The 13,679-nt window shown below is 36.6% G+C and overlaps 3 protein-coding genes across 3 annotated transcripts; all 3 read right to left on the bottom strand.

The window, feature by feature from the left end:
• Positions 1 to 2,495: 2,495 nt before the first annotated feature.
• LOC107807631 (peptidyl-prolyl cis-trans isomerase-like) lies at positions 2,496 to 3,315 on the bottom strand. Its single transcript, XM_016632052.2, has one exon. The coding sequence runs from the start codon at positions 3,236 to 3,238 to the stop codon at positions 2,720 to 2,722; it is 519 nt and encodes a 172-aa protein (XP_016487538.1). The 5' UTR covers positions 3,239 to 3,315; the 3' UTR covers positions 2,496 to 2,719.
• Positions 3,316 to 5,611: 2,296 nt separating this feature from the next.
• Positions 5,612 to 7,401, bottom strand: LOC107807629 (uncharacterized). Its single transcript, XM_016632050.2, has 2 exons — positions 7,137 to 7,401; positions 5,612 to 6,744 (listed from the first exon to the last, which is right to left on the bottom strand). Exons 1-2 carry the CDS (start codon positions 7,303 to 7,305, stop codon positions 5,933 to 5,935), a joined length of 981 nt encoding a protein of 326 aa, XP_016487536.1. The 5' UTR covers positions 7,306 to 7,401; the 3' UTR covers positions 5,612 to 5,932.
• A 1,111-nt stretch (positions 7,402 to 8,512) lies between these two features.
• LOC107807630 (translocon-associated protein subunit alpha) lies at positions 8,513 to 12,874 on the bottom strand. Its single transcript, XM_016632051.2, has 8 exons — positions 12,700 to 12,874; positions 11,591 to 11,755; positions 11,430 to 11,480; positions 11,250 to 11,338; positions 9,840 to 9,917; positions 9,504 to 9,707; positions 8,980 to 9,057; positions 8,513 to 8,840 (listed from the first exon to the last, which is right to left on the bottom strand). The coding sequence occupies exons 1-8, from the start codon at positions 12,761 to 12,763 to the stop codon at positions 8,790 to 8,792; spliced, it is 780 nt and encodes a 259-aa protein (XP_016487537.1). The 5' UTR covers positions 12,764 to 12,874; the 3' UTR covers positions 8,513 to 8,789.
• Between the last annotated feature and the right edge of the window lie 805 nt (positions 12,875 to 13,679).

Below are 13,679 nucleotides of genomic sequence, written 5' to 3'. Positions count from 1 at the left end.
CTGTTGGGTGATTTTGGACTTGGGGGCATGTCTGGATTATGTTTTGGAGGTCAGTAGCTGATTTAGGGTTGAAATGGCGAAAGTCGAATTTTTAGAGATTTTGAACGATAGCGAACTTTTTGATATCGGGGTCGGATTCCAATTTCGGAAGTTGGAGTAGGTTCGTAATGTCAATTACAACTTGTGTGCAAAATTTGAGGTCAATCGGACGTGATTTGATAGATTTCGACATCGGTTGTAGAAATTTGAAGTTTAAAAGTTCTATGTTTGAATTGGAGGATGATTCGTGTTTTTAGCGTTGTTTGATGTGATTTGAGGGCTCGACTAAGTCCGTATGGTGATTTAGGACTAGTTGGTATGTTTAGTTGAGGTCTCGGGGGCCTCGGGTGTGTTTCGGATGCTTAACGGAAGAAATATTGGACTTAGGAAATTGCTGAAGCCTTCAGGCATCTAGTGTTTTCGCACCTGCGTTGGGGAGATCGCAGGTGCGGGGCCGCACGTGCGGATGATTAAGCGCAGAAGCAATTTTGGAAGGAATGGTCAGGGGTCGCAGGTGCGAGGTGAGTTCCGCAACTGCGATGCCCGCAGATGCGCTGGAGAGATCACATGAGCGATGGGGGACCGCAAAAGCGTACATAGGTCCGCAGGTGCGGTGTTTTGACCGCAAAAGTGGGCGATGAGTTTTAAGTGAAATCCGTAACTGTGATGGAAATTTCGCAGGTGCGGGACCGCAGATGCGGTTGAAGGCTTGCAGAAGCAAGATCTCTGGCAGAAAAATGGCTAAGTGTGAGGGTTTGATCTCATTCTTCATTTTTTGACTTGAGAGCTCGGAATTTGGCGATTTTTCGAGGGATTTTAAGAGAAAGCTTGTGGGTAATGATTTTTACCTCTTTTATGGTTATATCTCATTAATCTATAGTTGATTCTACCCTTTAATTAAGGATTTGAGTTGGAAATTAGGTAAAAATGGTATAAACTTCCTAGACTAAATTTTTGAGATTTGGAAGGCTATTTGAGGTCGAACTTGAGAAATTCTTGTATGGTTAGACTCGTGAGAGAATGGGTGTTCGTATTTTGTGACTTTTACCCGATTCTGAGACGTGGGCCCGGGTCGACTTTTTGGGACGATTTTCTAATTTCTTGTTTTAGCTTTGATTTTATTAATTTGATTAATTTTCTTATAGTCTATTTATGGTATGCAATTGATTTGGCTAGATTTGGGCCATCCGGAGTCGGATATTCGTGGAAAAGACATTGTTACCGATTGATTGAGCTTGGTTCGAGGTAAGTGGCTTGCCTAACCTTGTGTGGGAGAGATCCCCTTAGGATTTGGTACTGTTGTGATATGTGAGCGTCGTGTACGTGAGGTGACGAGTTCGTACACTGGCTATTTGTTGAAAAATCCGATTTATTTTACTGAGTAGCGACTTGTTTCCTTTAATTTGAGTTATACCGTTTAAATGAGTATTAGTCTGTTTTTTTCATTCTAAATTGAGTTATCCCAATATGCGTAGTTATCATCTTTAGTCTAATATCGTATGTCTACGTGCTTTAACTGCTTATTTGAACTCTGTGAAGCATGCCTAGTTGATTTTCTGTTTTTTCTAGTTGAACTCTGTGAAGCATGCCTAATTCGGGATGTACGCCCGGGCGTTTAAGGCGCGTTTTTGTAGTGAGGCGTAAGCCCAAGAGACTTTTTCAAATTAAAATAAAATTTGTTAAATAAGTCCTTCATATAATACCCAAATTCTCAAAAGTCAGCTTATAATTACTCAAAAGTTTTAAAAAGGAACTGAAATATTTTAAATTTAAAAGTAAAGACCTTTTTTATTGATTGAAACCCTAATTTATGGTCTTTTCGAATTCTTTATCTTGTCCACTAGTGTGTTAATATCTCCCAAAAGCAACGAATATTCCATTTTGTTTTACAAATACTAAGAGAACATCATTCTCCTTCGTAGCAGCAAGCTCAAAGTTCAAATTGCAGGTTAGTCATCCTTTTTATTCCTTCATGTAAAAAACTTTTATTCTTTTCGACTCAAGTTACTTGTGTTTGTAAGTAGCGTATAATAGATTGTTTTGATTAATTTTTTGTAAGGATGAAACACATCTATATATATATATATATATATATATATATATATATATATATATTTCACATATTTATAGTTTTCTTTATTTTTTTATATAATTTTATATATTTATAAATATTTAATATAATTATATTATTTTATAAAATATTAAAAATTAAATACTCATGAGACTTACGCCTCGTGCCTCGGGGCTTCACTCCCACGCCTGTTCAAACGCTGCGATGAATCAGATTCATTTCTGCAGTGGTGGGACCCGCTCCAATAAATCACAATAACTATTCCGACTTTGCGAAACCAGTATATCAAAAGTCACCGCATTATTTTAACAGGCGATAACTCCAATTAAAATGTCGAAAACCACAATTTAAGAAATTTGCACGAATTCGAACTTACACAGTGAAATAAACCGAGAAATCTAATCTTATTCCAATTCTAACTTGCACTGGTAGTTTTAAAAACGACCAATTACAGTAAAGACCCGACACAGTAAGCCCGAAACCCGACCCACAATAAGCTCAAAAAGGAAAAAACTGGAAAAAAAAACGAAAAACGGCAGATCAGTACGCTGCGATCACATAGTTAACTAGTTTAGATCATCATTAACATTAATTAATACGATTAATAATCTAAGAGAGTTGACCACAGTCAGCAATCACAACGGGCTTCGAGCACCTGCCGGAGCTAGATCCAACGGCCTCCACTTTCTTAATCACATCCATTCCTTCAATAACTTGACCAAACACCACGTGTTTTCCGTCGAGCCACTCGGTTTTGGCCGTACAAATGAAAAACTGCGATCCGTTAGTTCCAGGGCCAGCATTAGCCATGGAGAGAATTCCAGGTCCAGTATGCTTTTTAACGAAATTCTCGTCGGCGAATTTGGCGCCGTAGATCGATTCACCACCGGTACCGTTTCCGGCAGTGAAATCACCTCCTTGACACATAAATCCAGGGATCACACGGTGAAATGATGATCCTTTGTAGTGTAACGGCTTGCCGGACTTTCCGACGCCTTTCTCTCCGGTACAGAGTGCTCGGAAATTATCCGCCGTTTTCGGAACTACATCGTTGAACAATTCCATCACTACACGGCCAGTCGGTTGACCGCCGGTGGTAAGGTCGAAGAAAACCTTAGGATTTGCCATCTCTCTCTCTTCTAGAAATTTCTGTGGAATTTTTAAGCTATGCTCTCACCGTATGAATAATCTATGCATTTGAGATTAAGCTAAAAGGAGTTTATATAGGAAACTGCAAAGCGGATAATTTGTTTAAGAGATGATCTTAACCGTTAACCACGACAGGTGTCAGCATTATGAAGTGTGAATTTGACCGTGGTTAGTTTAACATTTTACCGCAGTTAGTTTAGCATATGGATCACGTGGTATATGCGTTTCTGATGCTATGGGACCAGTTAGTGGAGATAATTTCGAAGTTTCGAGTGACTCGGCCCATTTTGTGGTCCACAAAAGCCCAAGTCCATTGGAACCCGGACAGCTCTTGTTTCAGTTTGTAATTTAAGCTTTTTTCTTTTCTTGGAGTTAGGCAAAGTAGGAAACCAATTTGGACAGTCTATTGATATGGTGTATAGAATTTGTTTTTGATAATTATAATTAGGCGAAATGGCATGGGAGACCCCTATACTTGTCCAGCTTTGCATGCCGGTGTTCGTACTTACAAGTTTGCCAATCAAACCCCTTTACCATTAAAAACGTGAAAATAGAACGGGCTAGCCAGTTTTCGGACTAACAATTGAATAATAGTCAGCGCTTGCAATGTCTTTGAAAAATAGCCATTATTTTGCTGCAACACGAAAAATTTCAGCATAATATACTGGAGATTGGTGCACATGTGTATGAACTTCCAGCATATTATACTGGAACTTCAGCACACAGAAAGTTCCAACATAATATACTGAAGATTGGAGCACCTGTGTGTGAACTTCCAGTATATTATGCTGGAAGTTTACATGTATAAAATTCAAACTCTAGTATATTATGCTGGAATATTTTTCGAATTTTGAATAGTGTTTTCGTTCAGATTTATCTTTACATGAAAAGTGGCTAAATTTCGATTACTTTTGAAACTGTACTATTTTTCAATTACCACTTGTAAATCTGGCTATTTTTGAGCCCTTAAAAACTGAACATTTTAAACTCCGCTTCGGCCCGCTCATGGTGCGTGTTGTTTAAACGCCTCCATGTTGGCTGCCACGTCAAAAAAATAACAATGTGTAGATTCCATGTCACATGGCAGATTAAAAATAATTAAAATCAAAAATTAAAAAAAAAATCAAACATTAATCCCCTAATCCCCTCCCCCATTGATTTCTCTCTCTCTCCCCCTCACGTTCTTCCTCCTTCCCATCTTGTTTCTCTCTCTTCTTGTTCTTTCTCCTCTCCTCTTCCGATTCTTCCCCTTTATATATTATAATATATTGTAAAAATAAAATTAAAAGGAATAAAGAAACGAAATCGAGGTAAAAATTAATCGAGAAGTGGGAGAAGAAGTTCGGTGGTCCATTTCCATGGTTGAAGTCGTTAGGTGGCGGAGAAGAAGTTCGATGGTCTATTTTTTGTCCAGCTCGAAAAGTGGAGGAATAATTCATTGTTTTTCTTCTTTATTTCTTTTTTTAATTGATTTTGGAAAAACGTCTTGCCTTGTTTGATTTTTGAAATTTGGGATTAAATTTTCTCAAAAAGCTCAAATATTTTAAAGTATTAATTGGTAAAAGATGCATAATTTATGCGTCAAAATCCTGTATGGGTTAATTTTGAGGTGTGGTGATTTTTGAAGATCTTTCGGTTGACCATTTTTTTGGTTAGTTGGTATTTTTGATGTTTTGACAGGTTTTCCTTCTACAAAAAGGGTATATAATTGAATTTCAAAAGAGATCTGAATCATTGGCCAGAGGATCTAAATTCACGATAAAGTTTCAGATTCGAGGGAAGAAACAAACAAATAAGATAGGGGAAGGAGGGACAAAGAAGATAGGGGAAGGAGGGACAAAGAATTGGACATAAAATGTTGAAGAGAGAGAGAAAAAAACAAAGAAGAAAAGCTCGTTTTTATTCAACAATGGAGGATGAACAATCGGGAAGAACTATTGGTGCCTTTCTAATAGACCCCACGCTCCTTAAACGAGTGTATCACACGCACTTCCATAAAAAATGCCACATAGGATGAGCAGGGTTTAAAATGCTCAATTTTTAAGGGTAGAGGTGTTTGATTGGCAAACTCGTAAGTACGAACACCGGCATAACAAAACTAGACAAGTACAGGGGCCTCCCAGGCCATTCCGCCTTATAATTATAGTTTTGGGGAAAAAATAGAATTTACAACAATAACAACAACAACGATAACAAACCCAGTGTAATCCCACAGATGGGGTCTGGGGAGGATAGTGTGTGCGCATATCTTACCTTAACTTGTTAAAGTAGAGAGGCTTATTTCGATATACCCTCAAAAAAAATAGAATTTACTATTAGAAAATAAAAACTATCAATTCATACATAGTCTGATCTCAATCCCAAACGAAATTAACATATATGAATACTCAATTCTTTCTTCAAGTTCAACTCATATCATTTTACTAGGCAAAGGCAGTCACTTAACTATTTTAATGTTTCAACATGAAAGTGGTACAACCCTACATGCTTGAGGCTGGTTCGACACATATGCATGGTGCACATGCACTTGCTGTTTCAAACTAGAATATCTATATCAGAAAATTTATTGAATAATTTGAAAATAAGTATATATGTTAAGTGGTGAACCTACTACCTTGAAATCTTGTATCCGCTTATGCCCGCTCACTGAAGAGGAAATATTATAAAGCCTTCCTATGGGTGAGGAATAGGAGGCAGTGGTGGGAACAATGGGTGGTGGAAGTACTTTGGAGGAATCTTAGGAAAAGGAGGAAGCTTGGAATGAATTGGGACTTTAGGAAATAGGGGTGGACATGGTTTTTTATAGAATGGTGGAATTGGTTTGTATATTGGAACTGGTGGAGGCAGAGGCTTTACTGGTTTGTATATTGGAACTGGAGGTGGAATAAATGGCTTTGGTTTGGGCTTGTAAATGGGAACTGTAGGTGGTTTAATTACTGGTGGCTTTGGTTTTGACTTTGGTTTGTAAATAGGAACTGAAGGAGGTTTCACTACTGGTGGCTTTGGTTTTGGTTTGTAAATAGGAATTGAAGGTGGAAATGGCTTCTTGTAAATGGGAGGGAAAGGTTTCTTATGAATAGGAGGTAGAGGTAAATACATCTTAGGGAAATGTTTCTTTTTCCAAGAATGAATCTTGGGAAAAGGTGGCAACTTTGGCAATGGTGGATACTTGTAGTGTGGCCATAAGAAAGCAGAAGTGCACAAGGCTGTAGAGAACTTTAGATTTCCAGCTGGTTTTAATGTGTGTTTCTCATCATTTTTAGATTTGATGACTACAACTTTTGAGGATTCTATGCCATTGTGTGCTGGACATGGTGCAGCTGATGCACTATGGAGTTGCGCATAGCAATCTTCTTTCAATTTGCCGTCTTTCACCATCTTCTGAGGAAGTGACACCACGAACTTGCCATCTTTGTTAAGTTTTCCTTCTCCCATTGTTTTGATTTCTCCATTTTCAACCTTGCAGTCGATGGTTACACGAAGCCCTGAAAGCAAAAGTTGTTATAACTAGAGGCATTTCTAGAATTTTAAACCATGAACATGGAAGACTACTCATCCATTAATATAAAAGTGACAATGGGTGCATTTTTTTTATTAATGTACATCTTTTCAAAATTATTCAATTAAAGTGGAGCTTTGACGCAATGGTAAGAGTTGTTGTCGTGTGATCACGAGGTCACCGGTTCAAGCAATAGCCTCTGGCATAGCGGTAACTTATTGTGCCAAGCTGCCTTATTCAATGGTACAATAACGAGAGCCTCAAAACAATGATGCAAATGCACTCACTGTTTTGATGATGCATCTGCTATATATGGTTATAGACATTATGCTTCTGAAAAGTGTTTTGCAAATCAAGATATAAAATGGAAGTACATACCTGAAAAGGCATGAGAGGTCTTTATGTTACTTTCTTTGCAATCAGCACATTCTCCAATTCCGACAACCTGGATTGTCTTGTCATCAGCATAGCAGAAAGTCACAGCAAACAGTAACAAAGAGACAGAGAATCCAACAAGGACTCTGCCACAAAGGGACTGAAGCCCCATTGAGCACAATGCCAAATAGCTGAGGGTACTATTAACTCTACTTTGTTAAAATGTGAAATTTGTTGGTATTCTTGAGTATGCTTGTCTGAAGTGAGTAAAGAGTATATATATAGTATTTAAAATGATAGAAACAAATAGTTAAGGACCTCACATGACCTTACCTTGACTTATGTTGGAATAATTGAAAAGGGATTATAGCAAAATTTAAGAAGATTCAACTAATATGGGTGGTGGCATAGCATAGCTGTTTGATCAAAGGCAATTATCCTCATTGAATGAGGTATCATCCAACTGCAAACCTTGTTTATTTTCTATCTATCCTGCTAAAATCTGGAGTTAAATGTGAACTTTTGACTACTTTCAACATCTTCAGTGATAGTATAATTGACATTGGAGGTGTTCAAGAAAAACTGGAAAATCGGATAGCATCAGACTTCCAATTAGAAAGATTAAAAAGGAGAAAAAAGATGTGCCTGAATTTGAACTCACAACTTTCTAAATGGATGAAACTCTCAGCACTAAAACTAAGTCATACGAAGAAATTTACATGTAATTACTTAATAAGTAACCTGATTGTGTAAATATCTTTATATCGCCAGTGCATGTAACTTAAATTCTTGCTTTAATAGCATTTTACGCTCGCCAAAATATTTATTGTAAATCCTCCTGCAGCCTGTAGAAACTTACACTAGCTCTCATAATACTTCTACTATAATATGATTTGACTCGATCATCAGTTTTTTACCTAATCAATAGACAAATATCGTCTAGCGAGATAGAGTTAGGTTCATAAACTTTATCATGTGAGTACATGTTTTTGTTCTTTGTTTGATTTTTCTACACTAGTGATATTTATCTTACATCTTGGCTAATTAAGTGGCAAAAACTGCAGGTAAAGTTGTTTATTCATTGCCGATTTGGAAGCCCTGAAAACGATGTTTCAACTAATTAAGTATGCATTTACTGGAATTCCATCTCCCACATGCAAGCAATATACAGACCAATGTATAACATTGCAAGATAAGTCCGAAGATACACCTCTATTGTCAATTGTTCAAACGCACGAAACTCAATCCAAGTGTGTCAAAGGAAAATGTAGATTGATTTTGAAACTTAGGAATTAGTACTTTCTTGTTTGCTGACAAGTATGTTTACTGACTTTTCTTCTTTCCGCTAAAGATTTTAACAAGCTAAGGAGATTTCCAACTCAAACAAAGACCATAAGAATGGCCAATCCATCTACCAAGAAAATAATAAACTTGTAGAATGTGTTGAGACAAAATTGTCTTGACCACCTCCAACTACCAGTCAGTTTGGCACTAAAAAGACAAAGGCTGATAGGTTTTTCCTCATGCTACAACAGAGAAGAAGCTCTATCACTTCTAATTCTTAAACCTATTGCACGTTTTTAACTGTGCGTAAATCCAGTCTAACTGGGGAATTTAGCCTCCACATACTGCTTGGGACATCAGAAACATCGTCATTCACTTCTTCTTCTTCGACTTGTTGGAAAGCGATTGAGTATATGCAGTTCCCTACATAAAAGACACAAGTAAGGCAAAAACTCCTAATACCCAAGTCCAAACATAAAAAGAAATCATTTCAACATGATTCTAAAAAATTAGAAGACCAAATATTCTAGAAAATACTCCCAACAGTTGAGAAACCACAAACCTCAAGCCACTCATCCATGGATGCATCTGTTGTTGCAGTTCCAACTTCAACCTTTGCCTTTGGTGCTCTCTTAGTTTTCTATACATACATCCAAGAACAAAAGAAACCGTTAGAAGGGAAAAGGACCAACGGAAGTGCAATATAAACTTATCTCACTGAACAGACATTTACAAAAAGACTGTCTGGGCCCTATAGGTAAACTCCTCATACATTAATATGCAGAACTTTTTCTTAGCTCTGCTGCTCGACATAACATTTTGCGCTCTTACAGTGACACCATTATATGTACGGATATGTCTCGCTATCTCCACTGTATCAAGTCTCAGCCGATACCAGATTCTAAAGATTGCTGACACTGATGTATATCCACCATGTCAACAGAATAGTAGCGTAAGAGCTAAAAATGATAACCCTAATTACAAACCATTGAGGCCCTTCTATGAAACAATCCACCCACTATTCTGACGCACTAGCAAATATTCTTCTGCTTTTGCAAGGTGCATACAAAGAGCATATGTAATCACCTTTGAGAGATTTTGTATCTGACCACGTATCCAGAATCCAAGAAGGCCAAGGAGGGCAATTCCAAGACAAAACAAGAAAACAGACTCAACACTGAGAAGACCACCAGGCTCAGTCACTTCAATAGTGCCGTTGTAGAATGTACTTTGATAAGGGTTCTGGTCTATCTCATAAACAATAGTGCCAACTAGATCAAAACTTCCAGGCTGCAACATTAAGAAAGAAAAGGTATTCAGCCTAGGAAACTAACAGCGGCATTCAAGTGCAAGCAAATAAAGTATGAAAAAAAGCAGATAGTAAAAGATAAAGGCAGTACAAGTGCTTGGAAGACAACCAACCTGCATAAATTTGCTGACAGCAAATATATATGGGAAAGTTGCCTGGGCTGAAGGTGGAACTGTTGCATTGTTAAAAGCCTAGGAAATGGACCAAGATACAGAATTAGCCAAGTCCCTAACCCAAATCACAGTATAATAGCATGAACATAGAAGCCTCATTTGAATAGGAACTCCTAATTAACAATGAAAGATCACCAAAGTATTTTCATCCCATAGAGAATAATCACTGCCCTTGTGACAAATAAAAAATTTTACTTTACTTCAAAGCTCTTAAAATGATATCTTTTTCTTACCATTAAATCTAAAATTATATCCTAGGATCAGTCATGCGGAAACTTTACAATATATATATATGAGCTTCATGCTATGTGGAAATTAATATAAAATGAGAAAAAACATATGTTTCATTTGTAAGAAGAATAAGTTCTGTATGCCTTGTGCATGCAAATGTTTTCTCAGGTCAACTGGAAGCTAAACGGCTACTAACCTTAGGGGTCGTTTGGTACGTGGTCTAAATTATCTCGGGATTATAATCCCTGGACTAATTCATCCCACATGGGAGGTGGTATAAAATAATCCCTAGTTTAATGGGATAAGGTGGATAAAATGGGATATCCAGTATTAAGTCCGGGATTTATACTCTGTTTGGTTGGCGGTATAAATTTATCACAGGATAAATTTATACCGCCAACCAAACATGGTATAAATTTAATCCCACACCTTATAACACCTTATCCCGCGTACCAAACGACCCCTTAAGGTTAAAAGTCCACATGTAGAACAGGGACGGCTCAATAAATATGGAGACCTAAAGCAAAAATTCAATGAGAGGCCTTTTTTTATATAAAAGAAAAAATTCATATATAATTTCATTTAAATTCTGTATTTCTAGTTTTTCATATGCAAAGTTATTAATAATTTTATCTAATCCATTTAATTTCTCTTGAGATATACACGTTGTGGGACTGTATTAAAGTTTTAACCTTTTTTTGAGTTATGAATTAATAATCGAATCCTTTCTCAATTTATGGTCTAGAGAGTGATTCCCAAAAAGATATTTTTTCTCAATTTATGATCAACAATTTAATCCTACTTTTTTACTATGAAAATTTGTACTTTCTAATTTAAAGCACTAAATATTCTTCTAAAAATAAATTAATATATAACCTATTAGAAAAATTTGGGGCCCCAAAAATTACGAGGCCCAAAGCAGCTGCTTTAACAGCCTTACCCTTGGGCCGGCACTGATGTAGAAACCTAAAATAAGATTGAAAATTACCAGAAGAATTCAGAACTAAGTGAATATGAGAATATGTAAAGTCCAGCTTAAAGGGCATAATAAATCACAAATCTTATGGAAGGAGGAGAGTGCAGCCTGATTTCTACAAAAGAAATAAGCCAACCAATTACCTGTACAGACAGATTTTGAACCAAATAACGATGATCAAAAGGAAGGTGAACACTGGCTTGGATTGCAATGATATTCAGGCTTGAATCCCCTGTTTTAGGCACCCAAAATAGGGAAATGAATCACTGAAAATTAAGCACTTGAAGGGGGAGAAGAAAATACACCAAAGCACATAAAATTACCATCATTTTTCATTCCAACTAACAGCTCACTTTCCTCGCCAGCTGCCACCGCTGCGAAGAAGAAACGTGATTTAGAGATGCAGTTCTAAAACAGTTACTAACCATTTAAGCAAAACAAGGAACAAACAATAAAAATGCAAAGCAGAATTGAAATTACTTACACTTGGAGGGGTTTTTAGGGAAAACACAAATTGTCTCAATCCCGGGTGCGGGACTAAAACTGTCACTGCCAAAATCATGCACATCATCACCAACAATTCCAAGATCCCCTCCTTCTCCACTGCCTTCAACCACTTCCGTTTCAGGGTCGGATTGACATCTAGCAACTAAGGAGAAAAATCAACACCATATAAAACCAAAATGAAATTCAGGAAATAATAGTTCGAAATCTAAACAGAAACTCCGTAATAATCAACTCCAACAGCAAACAGCCCAATAAACATCAATAACAAACAGCGCAACAATCCCAAAGAAAGTTGTGGTCGGCTACACAAATCCTTTGTAACCATTCCATTCTATTCAGGCCCAAAAGCTTAGAAGATAACTGAAACCTGAAAATCAAGTAAATGGACTACTATACTTTACCTTTCTCGTAAAGAAAAGTAAACTAACTACTTACCACCACATCCAAGATTCTGGATCCAAGATTTGAACTTTATGAGTTTAGTATGCAACTGAACCCACTAATGAGTTACTGGGTTCGAAATTCAATATTTGTACATATTTGATAGATTCCTTAACACGTATTAGGTATGAGCCAAAGCAATTGGGTTTAGCTGAACCCATAGATTATACTACACATCCGCCCCTAACATTAAGTAGGATCGATGCAAGGATCAACAGTTCTTTTCCATGTTATTATATCAAATGAGATTATAACAAGAGATTACCAAGTCGAAGACATTTAATTTAACTAGCAAATTACACTATTGCCACCCAGAACACAATTCGAATTCTACTTATTATTCCAGAAGACTAAATTCTGCTAAGATTATTAAATAAACATCCTAAGCATTCACTAATCTTCAATAAGGGCAGATTTACTCATTGAAAACAAATCAAATCCCACAGACACACACACACACACACAACTTTGAAGAGATATAAGAAATTTCGATGGCATCGAATTGAATCTCACTATACAAGATCGCACAAAAGATTACTAAATAAAGCTAGAAAAACACGGTAATTATCCTGTTGCACGAGCATTTGCATGTCGGAACAATTGTATAATTAAGGAAAGAGAGAGATCTGGATCTGAGAAACGAACCTTGAAGAAATGGTGAAGAAAAGAGAAGGAGAGCTAGGAGGATCCACGGAACCCTAGTTGTCATTTTGTGAATTCGAAAAGAGAAGAATTAACAGAAATGTAAAACTGAGCTAAGAGAGAAATAGCCCAGCAGAAACAGTAGCAGTTTCTTTGTCAAAACTGGGAGTGAACAAAGGGATATCCAAAGAAAACTCGAGCCAATACGCGGGCCCAATTTTACGATTCCACTTATTTTTTGGGCTTTTATTGGATTAACCGTACGTGAAAATAAGCTCGAGTTAGCCGGTTTTCGGACCGATAATTGAAAAATAATCAGTATTTGTAAAGTCAGTAAAAATAGCTACTATTTTGCTACAATATGAAAAGTTCTAGCATAATATACTGAAAATTGATGCACTTATGTATGAACTTACAGCATATTATGCTGGAACTCCAGCACACGGAAAGTTACAGCATAATATACTGGAGATTGAAGCAACTGTGTTTGAACTTCCAGCATATTATGTTGGACCAGTATATTATGCTAGATATTTTTCGGATTTTGAACAGTGTTTTTGTTCAGATTTATCTTTACATGAAAAGTGACTAAATTTCGATTAATTTTAAAGATGTGGCTATTTTTCAATTACCTCTTGTAAATCTGATTATTTTTGTTTTTCACCCTAACATTACTCGTATAAAAATTATGCGACTGACTTTAATATATTTTCTCATTTAAAAAAATAAAACATGAACAAATTTGGTAGTATATTTCATTCATTTTTGCTATCTCCTTCTCCTTTTCCATTCATTGTTGTTCCATATTTAATCCCTCGTCTCAATTTACCATTAGATTTCAATCATCATCTCCCATTTAGGGAATAAATTTTACGTGTAAGTTCTCGCACAATAAGATAAGTAACAGTTCTTGTAAACATAACATAATGCTATCGAAGATTAAATCTTTTTGATAGCTGTGAATTTACAAAATCTCATCAAAT

Source organism: Nicotiana tabacum, chromosome 24 (assembly GCF_000715075.1).
Source record: "Nicotiana tabacum cultivar K326 chromosome 24, ASM71507v2, whole genome shotgun sequence".
Classification (NCBI taxonomy): Eukaryota; Viridiplantae; Streptophyta; class Magnoliopsida; order Solanales; family Solanaceae; genus Nicotiana; species Nicotiana tabacum.
This window is presented reverse-complemented; position numbering and strand designations above follow the sequence as displayed.

Bases quoted from the DNA above. Each gene is read 5' to 3' on its own strand.
- LOC107807631 (XM_016632052.2), bottom strand. From the start codon at position 3,238: ATGGCAAATCCTAAGGTTTTCTTCGACCTTACCACCGGCGGTCAACCG.
- LOC107807629 (XM_016632050.2), bottom strand. From the start codon at position 7,305: ATGGGGCTTCAGTCCCTTTGTGGCAGAGTCCTTGTTGGATTCTCTGTC. The intron at 6,745-7,136 runs GTATGTACTTCC...TTTTGCTTTCAG, and splicing joins GACCTCTCATGCCTTTTCAG to GGCTTCGTGTAACCATCGAC.
- LOC107807630 (XM_016632051.2), bottom strand. From the start codon at position 12,763: ATGACAACTAGGGTTCCGTGGATCCTCCTAGCTCTCCTTCTCTTTTCT. The intron at 11,481-11,590 runs GTAAGTAATTTC...TCTTCTTCGCAG, and splicing joins CCCTAAAAACCCCTCCAAGT to CGGTGGCAGCTGGCGAGGAA. The intron at 9,918-11,249 runs GTAATTGGTTGG...TCCATTTCCTAG, and splicing joins TTCAAAATCTGTCTGTACAG to GCTTTTAACAATGCAACAGT.